Source organism: Hetaerina americana, unplaced genomic scaffold (genome assembly GCF_022747635.1).
Source record: "Hetaerina americana unplaced genomic scaffold, ioHetAmer1.1.p SCAF_3, whole genome shotgun sequence".
NCBI lineage: Eukaryota > Metazoa > Arthropoda > Insecta > Odonata > Calopterygidae > Hetaerina > Hetaerina americana.
Genome location: NW_027286874.1, coordinates 86,236,405 through 86,254,902, shown reverse-complemented (window position 1 = coordinate 86,254,902; position 18,498 = coordinate 86,236,405). Strand labels below are relative to the sequence as shown.

The following is an 18,498-nucleotide window of genomic DNA, read 5'->3' as shown; positions in this document are numbered from 1 at the left end:
TGAATTGGTAGGAATAATCTCCGGCACCCGCGGATTTAAACAACCGCTCTCTCTCCCCTCGGTCACTCCGAGATCACTGCAATACCAAGATGTGGCACCCAAATAAAAGCCAAGATCGGAAAATATTTGTGCGATTAGTTCAGCGCACAATTTCAGGATACATTGACGGTCGCTGCCTCACGTCTCCAAGTTGGTGGCGGCTTGGAGGCAATGATGTATACTATATGTACATTTAGTTCTGTTCTCCGTTCATTGAAATGTGACATCATTGAAACTCTAGTGCATATGTTGAGCGGGGACTAGTTTATAATTTGAAACTGCGCGGAAGAAAACTTGCAATTGGCCTATGGAGGCTTCAAATTGGATGTACTTTACGGTACACAGTTGGAGAGAATAGAAATTCGAGTTGATCTTTAAATTAACATTTAAATAGGTATGGTATAAGGTATTTCGTGGAAGATATGAATCATCGTGAATCTTTGTACATTGACGTTACCGTAGTGATGAGGACACCTTGGCAGGTATGCGGGTAACACCTTCGGTCACATACAGAAGATTCGCCGATTAATGTTGTACTTGATGCCGTGTGTTTCCATAGCGTACACTCAGTAGGCTATGGGAGTTCACCACCTATCATGGAGTATCACGCGTAGAAAAGGGTTGGACTCTTGTGCGTTGTTGCCGCGAGCGATTCATTTGCCCTAATTCCGCCTCTTGGCCCTTTCTTTTTTTCCACACCCGTATTCTTCACGCTTTCCTTCGCCGGAAAAATCGTCTCAGTCCCCGCCATTCGGCGTCACTCGATACTGTTGAACATTCCCCTGCCATTCTACCGACAGCACCCTTCTCCTGTGATTATGATGCTGAGAATGTTAATTTCTTTTTCATCAAGTACCTATGCACGCGGTCATGTTTCTCGATGACTGGACACTAATCATGCGCGCTTCTCATTCCGGGACCTGCTGGCGCCGTCACTGACCCGCCCAGTTGCCAGCGTTGCATTTTTTTTGTCTGGAATCCGTCGAAAGAGACCACGTCAAATCCTCGAATGCAGTCGGATTATGCTCTCCGAGTCGTAACAGCGATTTTTCCGTAGCTTTCGCTGATTCCGAGTTTTACTCGCTGGTGCTGAATGTCCATTCTACATTATTTTTAAGGAGGTATGCTTCTGGAGGAAAATACTTCACATAACTGAGGATAAGTCGAGGTTGGTGGGAATTTTTAAGATGCTGATAAACTTTAAAAATAATTTGGTGAAGGAAAATGTCGCCGTTAATACATTTCAGGAACACTGGTATTGAATCCCTTCAAACATTCAGCATTTGGGATCATTTGAATTTCGTTCTAATTTGGACTTCAATTATTGGAGCTCTATGCTCTGGCAAATGTATGCAATTTCCTTGAGTGACCGCAGACAATAGGGAGCTGATTTTGATTGATCCGAGTTGAGAATTCTTCATGGCTCTCCTCATGTGCGTGTCTTGCATATGCAAGGGTAGGAAGAGATGTTCTCTTGCGTACTTGCGTTTATAATATTAAACAGTAAACTCCTTAAATTGCCTATTCATCACCACTTACTTTGAAGCCATGAAATAGACATACGGACAGCTAGGAATATTTCTTTGGTATTATTTATTTGTCGCTCAAATTTCAGATTCAGCGGGAAGGAAGACCTTATTGTACATATGTCATCACATTATTTTCTCCATTTTTTATCTTCTCTTCAGATTAAGGCGGAGGGCTATTCTCCAAGCTTACAAAATTCTATTAAAATCTATTGATTTCATGCTTACAAAATATATGGAATCATCGAGATATTTATACATTTACGCCAGTCAAATGGACTTGCATTTAACAGGGTTTATTATTTGTCTTCTGTAAGAGCAAGGCTTTCAACTGTTCAAAAGTTTCGGATGGCAACGCGGCGTTACTAGCCAAATTATTGAGGTTCCCGAAGGATTTATTGAGATTCATGCACCATCTAACTGGTAAAAATATATTTCTGCGAAGACTTGACGACGACCGCGAAGTATTGACTTGGCCCCCGTCCTGGATTTTACGGATTCCTTTTCCACGTTCCCATTCGGTCGTAAAATATTTCACCTTTTGTCCATTATGTGCTGACGTATCCCTCGAGGAGACATCTTTTCCCCAGTGCCATAAATGACAGTTCTCTTGTATATTAGCATGCAGTTTACAGAATTCTCTCTCCAAACTATAGCCGTAAAGACTTCTCTCTTCGTTCAAGGTTTTATGCCATGAGTAGCGATCCCAGCGGTATGCCTCTATGTTGTCAAGGTCTTTACATTTCGATGTTAAGAGTCGTGCTCATATCCTGTCGTCTAGTTAGCAGTCCGCGCTCGTCGAGATGTCAAAACATTGTGAAGGGAGGAGTCATTCGGTTCCAGAAATACCGGTTATTCTCGCTCTTTGTGTAGCTGCTATGTTTGCACCCGTCGCATTTCAATGATGAAATACTAATATATCTCCACAGGTTCAATTTATTCGCATTTTTTTATTTTTATGTTAAAAAACTAGTTAAGTAAATGAAAGTTACTCTCAGAAACATCCATTTAATAATCTTAAAATTTTCATGCACCATAGCAATCCAATATAGGAGCGCTGGTTTATCGATACAATATTTTAGAGTTTAAATTTTCTGTTAATGAAAAGATTTCGTCGGACAAGCTTGAGATATATATGTGTGTGTATATATATATAATTATATATATATATATATATATATATATATATATATATATACATTCATACCATCAACCATCAGTTTTCGTGATGTTTTTAAGACAATGACGCAATACCTCAATTTAAAAAAATTCTAATCTCATTCCTCCACGAAGGGGTGATCGATGCTTTTGGAAAATGTGTCTGGTGTTCTCCGGCTGAAACTACAAGTAATATCCTTTCCGGGTGCTAGGGTGAAGATATTTGGCGAAATAATTTCATAGCACTGTATAGAAATATATGTTGACAAGTAGTTTTAAAATTTAAGCTAACCTATTCATGAGTGAATACTATCAGCAAGCTGTGTAATACGAGGGTAAGTCAATAAATAAGTCACAAGAAGACTCAGAAACAATAACGGAGGAGCTGTTGCGATCATATCTTTGGGAGCGCTTGGAACGTCCATCGCACAGTGGAAGCACTCAGTACATCACATCCACCACAGTACTCTGTGATTTTCATTTGTTCGGACCCCTAAAAAAATCATTTGCGTGGCCGACGTTTTGAAAATGATGATGGACTTGTAAAGAGATGGATTACGTGCCTGAACGTACAGGGGGAATACATTTATGTGGAAAAGTGAGTTAACTTTCAAGAGGTTACTTGAACTTTTATTGCCTCTATCTAGTTTTGCGAGTTATTAATTGACTTTGTATAGTAAAAAAATATATGGTCTTACAGGCACGAATATTTGAATGGAGTTACAATATAAACCTTTCTATTATTTACTCTTTTAACTACACCAAAATCATTAGTTGTTCCATGTGCTGTGGTGAACTGATCTTTCGTTCCTCCCTATTAATTATCAAGTCTGTTAACCTCATGTCGAGTATTTTGTCATTACCTCCTTTTTGTGCACATTTTGGACTTAAAATAATTTTCTAAGTTTTGCTTCCTCCTGTTCCACTCCATTGTGTACATTTTCGTCTCATGTTTCACACTTGAAAATTAAGTCATTTCTAAGAATAAGCAGGGATTTTAATATATAATGGTAAAGCAAATATAAAAGGTTTCTCTTACCTCAAAATGAAGATTTTTAACAAACATTTCATTCATAGTTAAAATTACTAAGATTTTGTCTTCAGTTATTTCTAAATTGAGCACTCGCACCATACCATATGTGCGACATAATGGGGTCTCTACCCAAGGGGTTCACGTGGTATTTAAGCAAATGAGCTTACTTTGTAAATGCAACTCTGAATGTACAGGGTGAATATAAAAGTGAAATCAACTTCAGGAAGTTACTTTGATCATTATTTGCCTCAATAACAATTTTGCGATTCATTTATTGATTTTCTCTCGTAAAAAAACGCGTTAAGCTTTAAAACGTAAAAATAACTTTGCAATGCAAAATTTTTAATTGTTGTAATTTTTAATATTTCATGCCAATATGCTTTAGGAATGAATTATTATGTGAGCTTGCAAACTTCGTTAGGATAAGCCATTACATTTTTAAGTTTAACATAATTTGTTGGTATAATTGCCATTGGCATTCCTTTCCTGAATTTTGAGCGAATTCACTAAGAAATAAATTATTTCCGTCATTGATTTTTATGTTATTGTTCTTAATGTCATTTCAAACAGAAGCTCAATGACGTAATTCAAAAGTCATCATCATCTTCTTAAGGTGGAGCCTTGTCGTTGCACTAATGGTCTTTCTCCATTGCCGTTCTTTTCAGTTCATTGTAGGTTGTTGCTCTTATATACTATATATTATCTATAAATTGCTTTCTTGCCTTCCTCTTCTATTTTTTCCTATTATTTTCCCCTCCATTTTATTTTCCAGGAAGTTGTTATATCCGATAGTATGTCCAACAAATTTAATATTCCTTTTCTCCTCCCCTTTCATTAAATTCCTTTCCTCTTTAATTTCTCTCAATACTTCTATGTTACGCATTAATTGAACCATGTATAAATTAATATACGGAGAGTAAGCCCAGACACGAGGGATTTCGCGGTATCATATCCGACGGTAAGACTTGATGAACGAACGAGGTCCATTATTCTGCTTAGATCTGATTTTTACGGCCAACCAGTTGCTATTTTAAAAAAATTCTTTGACTTCTAATTATCATGTATCGAAAAAATATTGATTTGTGTACGCGAAAGAAAGGCGTATTGTTTTCAATATTTTTTGACCATATTTTCTTGGTGCACGCGTGCAATTTAATTCGTTTGAGTGAGCCGAATAGTCCCTAAGCACAGCAAGTGATGGTACGCCTTCCACAGCACGACGATATCGTACTGGAAGTTCGATTTGGGATCAGACGAACAATGTTCGTCCTCCCTCTTTGCCTCTTCACTCCTTTCGCGTCTCCCGCGCTGCCCGGACGGAGAGAGGCACACACCCTGCCTGACGCCGGCGCTTCCCTTTGCTCTCCCGTAGGTGCCGCCGCGGTCGCTGTCGCGGACGCTGAGCGACGGGAGCGCAGCGGACGCCGCCACCCAGACCAGCCCGAGCGCCACCGCGGCCGTCTCGCGAAGTTCCAGCTTCGCTTGGCTTTCCGACGGCCACCTGTCGGAGGAGGAGCGAAACGGCGGGACGCCGCCCGACGGTGGCGCTGTCGAGCGGAAGGCCGAGGGAACTAGGAGGGCAGAGGGGGCTGCGGACAAGGGGGCCGCATCGCGGCGGCCGCTGAGGGGGGAGGAGGAGGAGGAAGAGGAGGAGGAGGAGGGGGGCCGTGAGAGGGGCGCGTCCTCGTCTCCTTCCTCCTCGTCGGCCGCCTCGTCCTCCTCGCTCTCCTCCACCGCGCCCACCTCCACCTCCTCCTCCTCGCAGATCGCATCCTCCTCGCCCGCGGCCCTCTCGTCCGATTCCGGGGAGTCGCTGACAGCATCTTTGGAGACGATGACGTCAATGACATGTGAGTCCTCTCGAGGCCACGCTGTCTCAAGCCGAGGAGTTTGAAAACACATGCACACTCACACAAAAAGTATATGCATACACACGCACGCTTGCCTCTCAGTTTAGGCGGAAGTCATTCATTTTAACTTATAAATAATATTTTATAATTTTAATTGGTTTTAAAAAAAGAAGTTTAATCTACGTTCGTTATTTGTTAGCAGAAGGGTTGCTGAACTGCAATTTATTTATGTGTATATTCTATATATATTCGAGTATGAACACACACACACACATATACACACATACTCTTGATTATGTCTAAATACTGTACCTGTGTGTGTATGTTTCATTTCTCGTAAATACGAGTCCTAGTTTATTGTTTTCAAATGAACGAAATAATGTGACGTTGTTAAGGATTTACGTGAATCTAAGTCAGAAAAAAGGCATACGGAAAAGGAGCACACACACTGAAGAAAGAACTGAACTTCTGAGATATTTCGGAGGTCCCAGCAGTCTTCGTGTCTTCCAGAGTTACTCCTGTAAATATATGCATATTAATGTACATATATATACACACACGCGCACGCGCGCGTAGCTACCCCCTCGCACACAAACACACACCCATCCGTCTCTATTTCTCCGCGCTCTGGAGGAGGGCAGAAAGATTGCCGCGGCTCTACTCTCACTAACGCGCGAAGGGCTGTGTGCCCCCGTTTCGTCTCCACCGTCCCCACCCCCTCCTCTCTTCTCAGCCCCTGAAGCTGCTTTTATTTTATTTTAAAAGATTTCCTCGTGGGCGTCCATGCAGCGTGATCGCGTGTTTGTATATGTATTCCGGAGATGGATCCCCCTCCTTCCGAGATCCCTTCCCCCCCCCCCAGCGCCGATCCACCTCGACCTCATCCCCCATTTCCCTCCACCCTTCACTCTTGCTTCTTTGAATACATGCCGGGAGGTGGTAAAGGTTGGGAGAGGTGTGGGAAGGAGGGAAGGGTGAGAGAGAGAGAGAGAGAGAAAAGAGCTCGGGACGAAACAGAAAAGCTTTTAAAATAGAGACGAAAAGGAGGTGTTTATGCCCCGATATCCTATCTAGTTTCGGATCATCCATTTTCGAAGTTCCCCGTAAAAATAATCCTAATAATCCAAGATTAGGGTTCCAAATGAAATTCTTTTTTTCCTCCCTCCCTCAGTGGCGCGTTCTCCTTCTCTATCGCTCCTTCACCCACACCCCTGTTTCTGCGCATACATCTCTCCCTTCCCACCCTTTCTTCACCCTCCCTTTTGACTCAGGTTTATATCCGTTGATGACGGAATTGGAGAGGGAAATTCTCCCTTTTTTACCCTCCCATTTTTTCCTACTTATTTCCTCCGTCTCACTCCATCTCTTAGCCCTAATGAGGGCATGTTACCGATTAAGGCGACCCTCCACCTATGGATTTCCGCACTCGTCGTCATCCTACTTGCGTTTTCGAGCGTCCCTTGCCGACGAACTCTGACTCGGAGACAATTTTTTCCGGTGCAAGGGGCACGCTTGGTATTTATTAGAACTTATATAGCTTAGATGGAGGTTTTGGGCAGTGCCTGATAAGAACCATTGAAACATATCATCCCTGCCCTCTCATTGTGTCCCTATTCAGACTCTCGTACCTTTTATTCCCCTTCATATTGTCCAAATTACCTTTCTTCTCTTCTCTTTGACCCTACCCCCCCCCATTCCCAGCGTTCTTCGTTCCATATGGGCTTTCATTATATCGCTACATCTCCGCATCTTCTTAATCAATTTGTTCAGATTTGTTAGATCTTGACCTCAAAATGACAAGTTAGTTTTGGTCTTTTTCCTCAAAGCTTCTCTTATGTGCAACACCGGTTTCCATTCCCACATTTCTAGAGCCTCCAATCAACATTGTTGTCTTTCCTCGTGCACTAAGTATCTTAATCATAGAACGCAAGATATGGTTCTAATCAAACTCTCCACTAATTCTTGCTTTAAAGTCTTTAGTTAAAGTCGCACTCTTTCATTAGTTATCTCATCCTCTTTGTAAATTCTTTCTCGCTGAAAAAATTCTCATTAGTACGTATGACTATCCATTTCAATTCAAAGTAATGACCACACAATGATTGTTCAACCCACTATAATTTATGCCTTACTAATTCATATATATATATATACAAATATATTTATATATATATATATATATATATATATACATATGTACATACATGTACATATATATAATATGTACATATGTGTATGAATATATGTACACACACATACATACATTCAAATGCGAAATCCCGCCAAACGGCGAACAAATGAATCACATGAATATAGATAAGGAAAAGGGATAGGAATACATACAAAAGACGAACACAGTAGAGGTGGGGAAGGCGGAATTAAGTAGATCACAAGTTCAATAATATTTCCTAGACCGGGACTTGAACTCTGGATCTTTCCACTTGTCGGGCGGATGCTCTAACCACTTGAGCTATCCAGAAAATGTAATTTACACTGAGATCTGCAATGTTTTAAGCAACCGATTCCCCCGATTCTTTGGCCAAGAGATGGCGTTAGGGAGTTGTTTCACCCACCAAAGGAGAAATAGACAACACACAAGAGGACAGGATTGTAGGTTAGCAATCATACAACATCGTAAAGGATAAGAACAGTGCGTTTCGTGGCGCGCATTGCCAGAAGAAGAGACGAGCCACATTATATATATCACACATTAAAACACGAAATCCCGCCGTATGGCGAACAAATATTTATTCACATGGAGATAGACACAAGAAAAAAGGACTAGTCTTTTCTTATTATTTCCCCTCGTAACGAATTTATCCGTTCGCGCCTTTAACAGTGTCCGAAATCCCTTGGCTAACTGCCTGGCTAAAACTTCATCATCCGTAACCTGCCTCCTTTCGTCGGCTCTCCCAGCCGTTAACAGGTCACCGTAATCATTTTCTCTCGGTTATTTACGAAATTACGAAACACGGGAGCTAAAGGGCGACTAGCGTAAATGAGCACATAATTCTTGGCAGGAGGAGCGAGTGTACTGAGGGAAGTTGGTACTTTCGGGATACTGTAGTGGAATATTTCGCCAGATGGACCCAGTTTGGGACGCTCTCGCCGGCTGAAATTCTCCCCGGGCCGGATCGTATGTTACCCGCAGGTCTAAGTCCATGAAAGGGCTTTCCCGGGAAAATTTCCACGCTCATCCTTCAATGTCATCTTTTTGTGGGGCCGCCCGCTCTCTTCATACCCATCATAATGCAATCAGGGTGGCCATATGAAATTCCTCCACGTTGACCAGCCAGCTGCATTAATTTGTGAAACACGAATTCTCCACATGCAGATTTTTTACTTAATTTGGTCACGTGAGTTCTTGGAAATGTTTTATGATCCTCGAGAGAAAGGAGATCCATCATACTTTAGGGATGCTAATTTTGTAAACATCAAAATTAGCCTCCGAATTGGTAAAAAACACAAGCTAGGGCAAAATAATAGTTTGCGGAAGAAAGCAAGGAGTAAAGGCAAACGTGTAGGTTAGGGTGGTAAAAACTGAAACCAGTGGTAAAATTTTGTCACCGACACTAATCTGAATAACTATGCTTAATGAAGGAAGGAAGGGTATTTGCAGGAAAATATGACATTCTAAGAGAAAATTAATTTAATAACAGCCAAAAACAAGGGCCCGGAATCATTGAAACACTCCATCAAAGCATATATCCATGGGAAGCCTTTCTATGGATGAGGGTCGTGGGAAATAATAGCGGCAGAGGTGAGAAGATTGAAACGAGTGGAATAAGATGCTGCAGAAGAATGGTGAGGGTTAAGTGGACAGAGCGGATCACCGGTGGAGAGGTTGTGTGAGATTAATGGGTGAGCAGAAGTCCGACGGAAGTGTTAGGATGAAGTAGAACGCACACGATCTCTTTCGATGTACTGAGAGGCATAACAGTCTTATGAAGAGAGCAAAGAGGGAGAAGATATGGGATGAATCGAAGAATCACGAAGGGAAATACATGGAACGTAATACCCAAAGCAGAGAGATGCAATGAAATGACGCGTTTGGTTGAGAACGAATTCGGGAGCAACAGAAAATCAAATTTTCGTATTGATATCTAATTTTGAGATTGGTGATAACATTAACCTCAATTAAGTCTTTCCCACCAGTCATCACATGGTGAGAAAGATAATGTCATTTGTGAAGGCAATAAATTCACACGATGTCGGAAAGGATCGATGTCCGTCATGAATAGTATTAACGTTTGAATAATGTAAATGTGTTTAGCACCGCAGCACACGATTTTGTTTTGAATATACATATGCTAATCAATGTCGGCATAAAAATAATAATAGTTAGTTCAATTAGAATCGGGCAATTTATTGTTTCAACTTTTTGGGGTACCTTATTTTTAAACCCCCAATACAATTCCGGTAATTTTTTACAAAATGCAAAATATGAGTTACGTTCCCTTCATGTCCGTCGTTCTCCCCGTTCCCACTTTATCTTTTGTCGATAAATCTATCCAATATTTTCCTAATCGGTTCCTCGTGTAGATATTCCCCAATTTGTTGGACGTTATGCAAATATCCAAGGATAGCTTCCAGGTCATAATGTCGGTATTATTCGGTTGTGAAAATGATGGTGAAATAATTCATGGATCGTTAAATCCTGCAGAGTGGTCATCATATCTGAAGAAAATACCTTGAGCCACAGGAAGGAAGTCCAGCTGAGTGAAATCCTTCAGTAGAGTCAGAGGCAGGTGAATAGAGAATAGATGGGAACTGAGGGTAATTTTTAGGAAAGGCCTTTCGGAAACGAAGCCCATTAATTGTTATCCTTGCATAATTGAATTAAAAAATTGAAAATAAAATGTAGTGGTCACGTTAATAAATGGGATTTTCTTTATTAAAAAAATTGTTAAGCATTTCATGCATGCAAGAACGTGAGCATCGAGAACGTTACCATGTACTTACTCCTTGGGGTGTAGCGAAAATATTTTGAAACCTTGTAGAATTCTTATTTCTCGGATAAATTGTTTTCCCAGTATCCTTTTAAACCTACACATGTATTTCTCGGATTCCGCCTCTAGATTTCTCATACTTGTTCGGAGCTGATAAATCCTTGACTCCGTGTTTTTCTGAGTAAACGTATTTCGTGGTAACGCAGTTCCAAGGTCCCACGACTTGAGGGAAGTACGATATAATTCCAGCGTGAAAATGGATCCCTGAATTCGATTGCTTACGAAAGGCTTCAAATGATAGGCTTCAAATCTGTGCTTCACGTTTAGCACTGCCAGGAAGTAATTTTTCGGGAAAGGGCTTTTGGGAACGACTAAGACTAATGAAAAATATATATTCTGAGAAGTCGATAGTGATGAAAAATGAAAAAAGAGACTTTGGAGAAAGAGATTTTCAGAGAAATGGAATTTTCTGAGAATTTCCTAAAGTCTTTCTCCTGCATTAAACTAAACTTTTCATTTTTTGATGAAAATTCTCAGTTGACATCAAACTTTATTTTTCTACACGGGAGGCTTAGGTACGTTGTTTTTTGAAAGAGCACCAGGATTTTATTTTTATAGCATAAATAAAATCACTAATTTTCAAACTCACAATTAATTTGATTAATTATAATGTGTTGGACGTTATTTTATAATTTTTTGTATATTAGTTAATATTTATCTTTAAACTTTTCTTCATACTAACTCAGTACTCTTTTCATCTTGCATTTCACTCTCAGTACCATTTTCGAATGTGTTGTTAGCGTTGTTCCCCGTATCTGTTTCACCCAGGAGAGGTCGTGAGGCAGGGTAACGCCTAAGAATTTAATTGTGTCCTCAAATTCCATTTCGGTGTTCCTGATGTAGAAGACATTCGGTAGGGAATTGTCTTTTTTTCTAAAAATTCATCACTACGCACATTTTTAAGTTTAATTATAATTGCCAAGTATCGCGCCAGCGTTGTATAGCATCTGGATCATCTGCTAAAGCTACTTCATCCACAGGACTACGCATGTTTCGTAAATCACTGACTCGTCGGCAGGTATACGTATCTTCGCTGCTGTTAAAGCAGGTCTATCATAAGCTATGCATGTTATTTAATGTTGTAGTTGGTCTTGGGGTCTGTAAAAACTTCTCGTAAAACTACTGAAGTAAAGTACAAGAAGTAGATTAAAATTACCACCTACTTATTTTCATTCCATTGAAGATGGTAGCATTGCGATTGTGCAGATGGTAAGAAACGGATGCGTTTCATGTACTTGTGAGCAAATGACAAGCTATATATTTGTTATCTTTATCTTTCATTTGAATATGTGGATTTTTACAGTTTGGTTTTTCTCACGTTGAAATGAATGTTTGCATAACTCATAACCTATAAGTGCTAGATATAAATTCTCAATAACGATTTTTCTAAGTGCTAGATTTTTCTTTATAATGGCAAGAATTTATAATAATAAATGACACCTGCTGACCGTAATTTTCTTGACAGTAAAATTTCGACCCCTGAGTTCCTTTATTGCGGAACATTATCAAATTATTTTGTTACTATTCTGCTTGAAAGATTGACTTACTCCTTCTTTTGAATGCATAAACTTACTATAAAATCTTCCCGTGATTTTTTTACATATATAATTCTTAAATGTCTCCCTTATTGTTTTCTTCTCTCTCAGTAATGAGCGCAAATGTTAGTTTTGATAGGTAAGGTGAGGAGAAGTTGTTACGCGTTCCACATTAACTCACGCAATCAAGGGGCTTCAATTCTTTTCACTGTTTCACCATTAGTGTGTCCCTAACCAGATTTTTACATCTGGTTGTCCAATGGCTAATGTATTTTTTAGGACGACCCTTTTGTCAAGTTTGCTAGTCTATTAAAGACGTTGACATCCAAATATTGAATCAGTACTCTAAATGAATCCGGCCAATCGCAATTTCCACGCTGCCTATTTCGAATTGAGATTCTTCACTTGAGTGTGCGAGCCCTTCCCAAATTGACGTATCCCTCTTCGTCTTCTTCCGGCGACCGGCCAGTGAGCGAGGAGCTGTCCGGCCAGCGGTGTCGCAGCCAGTCGTCTTCCGCGGTGCCGCAGGCCTCGCCGCACACCGCTGCCGCCGCACCCTCCGCGTCCGACCCCTCCGTGGCCACCATCACCGTCAGCAGCCAGTCGCTGCCCCGGCCGCCGAGGTTTCCCAGGTAAGGGAGAGCAACTACTTCCCTAACTGCCGAAACAAGTAATTTTTACCAGAAATCTAAAAACAGCAAAAGAAACGAATCTCACCATAGAACCTACTACTAATCGTCGGGGTAAAACCATGGTAAAGCGATACTGCTTTGTCCCTGTTTGACTCCAGTAGGTGATAAACAAAAAACAAATTTTTCATTTTTACAATTATTTGATTATTTATGATGTTGCTACGCCGAAAATATGTATGGTAACCAGAAATCAAATTATGACTTTAATAGCTATAAAGTATATATGAAGCCAGAAATCAATAAATATGACTATTCTTTAATTATAATTAATCATGGCTAATGTAGAGGAATGAGAATTAACGGAAGGTTGATAAAACCGGGCCTGGTGGGTGTAACTTTATTTTCCAACCCGAACTTCGTATGTAAAGTTATTGTCTAAATGGGGGAGAATCTCTGTTCTCTTTTAAGATAGGTCCTTAAATTACCCAGGCTTCTATTGCAAGCCTGGGTAATTTAACTGCAAAGAGTGCAAATTATATTACTCAGACATGGCGAAGGGAGTATTTCGGAGCTAATCTGAAGCGAACCACACGATTCCGCATCGTTACTTTATCATCCAATAAATGTTGGGAAATATCTGAAGGCATAATGGGTGGGTATTGCATTCTCCCCTCTCTAGATTTTGCTACTTAAAGAAAAAAAAGTCTTTCCCAGTTATTAAACCATGCATAGTTCTCTTCCTGCAAAACAAAATATAGAACTGAAATTTAGAATTTATATAATATGAACGAATTATTGTAAATTACTTCAAATTCATCGTAAAATGCAGAGATACTCCCAGGCATCATTATGTGCTTTGCGGACTTCTTGCATGAAGGTCAATTTTTACCGCGGAAACACATTGAGGGATATCTATGGCCGTGTTATACAGATACATACCCATATTTTAGACGAAGTAGCCTTCTGAATTATAACGTGTAATGTAGCTCTGGAAAAAAAACGTTCCGTTACAAACTCGGAACATAATTTTTGCTCGGTCGGGACAAAAGGAAAAAAATATATTTTTCCGGGCAAGTTGGCATGTCGCAGTCGCGTGTATTTCCTTTCCGGGCCGTCATGACTCTGCGGTCAACTAAATGATAAATGTCCGCTAAATGAAGAGGTATTGCAACTCTTTCCATCGAACTCGGTTGGTCAGTTATTTAGGATTATGCCCATTCGCTTAATAATAGCGTTCAACCACCACAACGCATTTCGACGCAGTTTATCTTCTTATGAAATGCCGCACCCGTGATATATTGAATGGAATATTTCTTTTTCATGTAAAGGCTTCTGGTCTATAATCACAGGCATTAGTCATATTCGAGATCGAGGAAAATTGAAAGAAGTACTTGCGACAGTCATCCGTTCAAAATAAAATTTGACTCATTTTGTTGCTATTCCCTGTAGTGACCAGCCAATGTGTTGAAGTTATTTGTCGGTTTGCGGATTTGAATTTTAATAACACAAGCACGAACTCTTGTTTACTTAATAGTTAATACAATTCAATGCCATCAGTAAGTTTCAATGCTGTCACCAAATTGTGATATATTTCCATTAGGATCCAATTCGGCAGATAGCTAAAAAACCAAGTTTGACGCTCGTTAGTAATCTTTTGAAGCACATCTGTGCTTGATATTGATTGGAATTTGTACCGCGGCAGTGTGTTCTATTACGCATGAAAGTGTGATTACTATCTGCTGCATGAAGACTGCTATCTTTTTTTTTGTAAAATTAGACGGGACGATTCGTGTCATTCCGTAATTAATTGTCAATCGCCATTCAAAATGGCATTTGCATGCTAATGCATATTGTTTTCGATTCTTCGTTCGCTTGTTGCCAACCCCCATTGGCCATGATGTCATAATATATGCATCTGTTAATATGATATGTCTTAATATTTTGCATATGATATAATTAGCGTCTTAACTTAATAATTCTCGTTCTTCAGGGCTGTAGTTCTGCCTAAACCAAATGATTTGGGAACCAAGTCATCTTCGGCTCCGCTGCTTGTCAAAGTATCAGCATCAACCAATTCCACAAGCGAGAGGACGAAGATTTCAACGGAAAACCAAAAGGTAAGACCATTTGTTTCAAGTTTTGTTTCAAATTCAAATCGTTCTCCTAAGCCAGTGGCTAACCTGCGGGCTCATCCAAAAGTAGATTTACGTTTTTGAATGTGTGTATAGTTAACTAATTACATTACAATACCGTTGCAACAGTAAACAACGTTGTTGTCAGGAAATACTTCAAGATGACGAAACTCATCCGTCGCGCAATCGATATAGTTATTCTTCAGTATTTCAATTTGAAGATTAACCATCTGCCACGGCCCATTATTCCCTATCCGTTCTCTTACGCCTTCTTCCCTGAGTTCTACCTGCTTACCTAGCATTGATGAACGATGCACCCCTCCCATTAGCCCCTGTCAGGAAATTCTCTGACATTTGACCTTTATTGAGGAAAATGTAACCCCCAATTATAGTCATTAAACTTGGAGGATCCTCATTTCAAGATTTATGAATTCACGGCTGCATATTATATTTTGGGGAAGCTGTTGATCTAATTTATCATTTCCTTCCTCGCCGAAGTGCTGTGGCATATTCCGCGGGCTTCACTCTTGCCTATAGCTGAGTCGGCTGGCTTCGGATTGATTTTCTTGATCTTCGCTGCCAGGACTCGAGGTGAAACTCCCCTCCAACAGTGCCGCCTTATAGTTAGGTTGTTGCTGTCATTGTTCTTGTTTTCTCGTTATGAGATATGAAAAATATTATCTTCTCGACACTTAAACTTTTTTTTTATACCACTGGGGATTATTCAAACGGGATACTCCCCGCTTCACGTTCGGGATCGCTTAACCCTGCGGCTTATTTGATTTTCAAATTAATGGTTAATTTCTCCAGGGCAGATCTGGTTGTTCGTTTCTGTCTGAAGAAATTAAGTTAGACTGGCAATTTCATAGGAATATTTATACGCAATTGGAGGACATTTTGAGGTGAGCGTCATTAAAAGGTAATGAAAAAATGTTTTTGGGGCGCAGGATGTTGTTGCTTGCATCAAACTTGTTGTTTTCTCTTATCTTCAGTTTCAGTACTGACATGGAGCTTACTATTTTTTCTCTCCAGGCAAACAAAACTTTTTTTTTAATTGTATGGTTTTAATTAATTGGTGGTGTCCAAATGCATTAGAGTATTTTTTCAAACGAAAGCGCACAGCTATCTTCATCCTCCCGCGACTTACGCCTCTGGGTTTCTATCGGATCAGTTACGTTAAGCTTTCGTCCAGCGAAAGATATTTAAAGCATTATGGGTTTTTCTTTATGGCCTTCTTTTCTCCTTGCTTTCCTTTATTTATGTGTTGAAGGAGCGTGTATAATTCAACAGTAATAAACATACACCCATTCCAATCTCTAAATTCTGTTGAGATGCTATGCATAGGTATAAAACTTCGGGATTTATTTTCTTTGAGCTGCTTTCATAGTTAATAGGTCAATATACGAAGTGAGCGAGAGAAATAATGTATTATTATCCCTTGCCAATCTAAATAATTGACGGGATGATAAAAATCTTACGATGTCACACAAATAAGGTCTGGTTTTAGGCTATTTATGTATTTAATCTCACTTTATAGTTACTTCATCGCAATATTATTAGTTCCGTTAGTTGCTACTTTGTGTAGAGATTTAGTGTAGGTGTGAGTGCTTAGGGTAAGTTAAGGGTAGCTGTGGGTGTGTGTGTGTGAGAGAGAGAGAGAGGAAACATGAAGATGTTATGCGAAATCATGTTAGTTTTACTGCACAAATCCTCTCTTCCACGTGAGGATATCGAAGCATTCTTTTCCGTTCGACGATAGCAGAACCTCTATCAGACTATAATTTTACAAATATGTTCCGGATACCCAGAGCCGTACAGTGCATATGAAAGCACATCATAAATACTTCAGTTTTAGTATATACGCACGGTTTTGAAGTTTGAAACACGCAAATTGGCCCAAGAATTATTCAGTTAGCTCATTGGTATCCGTTGGTCTACGAATCATTCAATGAGCTCGTTCATGGCTACCCGCTAGCTCTGTGGATTGTTTTGCGAGGGCAATAATGCATAAATGGGAATTTAAGTCTGAGCAAGCGCATATATTTACTAGACCTATGATGTGAACGCGTTAGTTTGCCAAGGAGAGCAGGAGAAGGAGGCAGAAATTCCGGTCCCCCATACTATTGGTTACGGCAAAACGCAAAAATTGTTATCCTATTAAAATATTTGCCGGCTACATCCGTTTCATTTCGCCGAAAGACCTTGTGTCGGCTCGCATCAACGCTGGTGCTAACCGCACGCGAGTGCAAATCGGTTTATATCCCTCCCATCTCCTCCAAAACCTTCCGCTTGCCCGTTACGGGATAGAGAGCACACCTCTTTTTTGGTGCTTCAAATTACGCGCAAAATCAGCGATATTCGGGAATCCGCTCGGCCAAATTTAGAGCTTCAGGAACCGCCACCGCGGGGCTGCTCTGTATCTCCCATTCCACCTTATATCCAATTAGCGCAAGCGTGATATTTTTGCATATTTTTTCGTCCAGGTCGTAAAGAACGACACTTTTTGTGCGTTACCGCGGTTACTATTTGTTTGCAGCAAATTTCAGGCGCATCTGCTTTCGCGTTATTGGAAATTGTGGGATAATTGATATCAAAGAACACTCTTGAACTCGCATTTCCATTCAATGTTTGAATAGAGGCATGGAGAGAGAGTTTTAATTTTTATAGGTCCGGGTGAGAACTACTCTCGTATATACAACCGGTTGAAAACTGGGTATGCTGAATGCTTCTGTTAGAATTTTCTTTCACAATCATGCACGTGTATTCATCAATTTATTGGCCAAGTTTCACAGGGTGTGGGAGTTAGTAATTGAATTTTCGGGATGCAGAGTTTGAGGTTATTTTCGATTGTAAACTTAATTTAAGAAAGGTCGTTAAATTGTAGCTCTATGTATTTGCACGCGGCGAAATTCACCCCGTTTTGGAATAGCCTTGAGAGCATGCGCCTTGAGCGCCTGCATTACTTGATCGGCTTTTATTGAATTTTAAATACCAGAATCGGATTTTGTCTGCAAATGCTGATGCTTCATAGCAAGTTATAAAATTTAGACGGTTTAAAGGGAGATTTAATTTCACGAATGCGTCAGTTCGTATAATTTTTTCATTTCCACAAAGTTACATAAAATGATACCTCTCCCGCAGTTTCCTTTTCGGGGTAGGGAAAGTCTAAAAAGCTTAATTTTTGTCTCATAAAAAGTGTATCCCTTTTAATTATTTTCTAAAATGTACTGGATACTTCATCTGCTCATGTCAAAGTCATTAATCGCTTTATGCATAGTATTTACTTCTAGAGGGCTTTAATAACCCTTAAAAATCTATTATTCCTTATTTTCAACATTATTTTACTCTAATATTATGTTATATATATACAATAATAAACATGTTTATGTCGTTTATATCATCTATCGTATAAAAGATATGAACACTTACTAACAAGCGAAAAATGTACAAGAAACTAATACAAAAAATATTTCAAATTCTCGGTAGCACGACCACCTTGTTCAGTGGAGAAGACTGAATAAGCGGGATTAGGGGTGGAGGCGTGATAGAGGAATGGATTTCATTGGTCAGTTTAAAAAGGGGGAGGA

The 18,498-nt window shown here is 39.9% G+C and overlaps 1 protein-coding gene across 1 annotated transcript in view; it reads left to right on the top strand.

The window, feature by feature from the left end:
* Positions 1-18,498, top strand: part of cv-c (crossveinless c) — a 345,201-nt gene that overhangs the window by 142,472 nt on the left and 184,231 nt on the right. Inside the window, exons 5-7 of the mRNA XM_071587904.1 lie at positions 5,129-5,606; positions 12,617-12,779; positions 14,770-14,896. Of these exons, the coding sequence (XP_071444005.1) occupies positions 5,129-5,606; positions 12,617-12,779; positions 14,770-14,896 (768 nt within the window). The remainder of the gene's footprint in view (positions 1-5,128; positions 5,607-12,616; positions 12,780-14,769; positions 14,897-18,498) is intronic.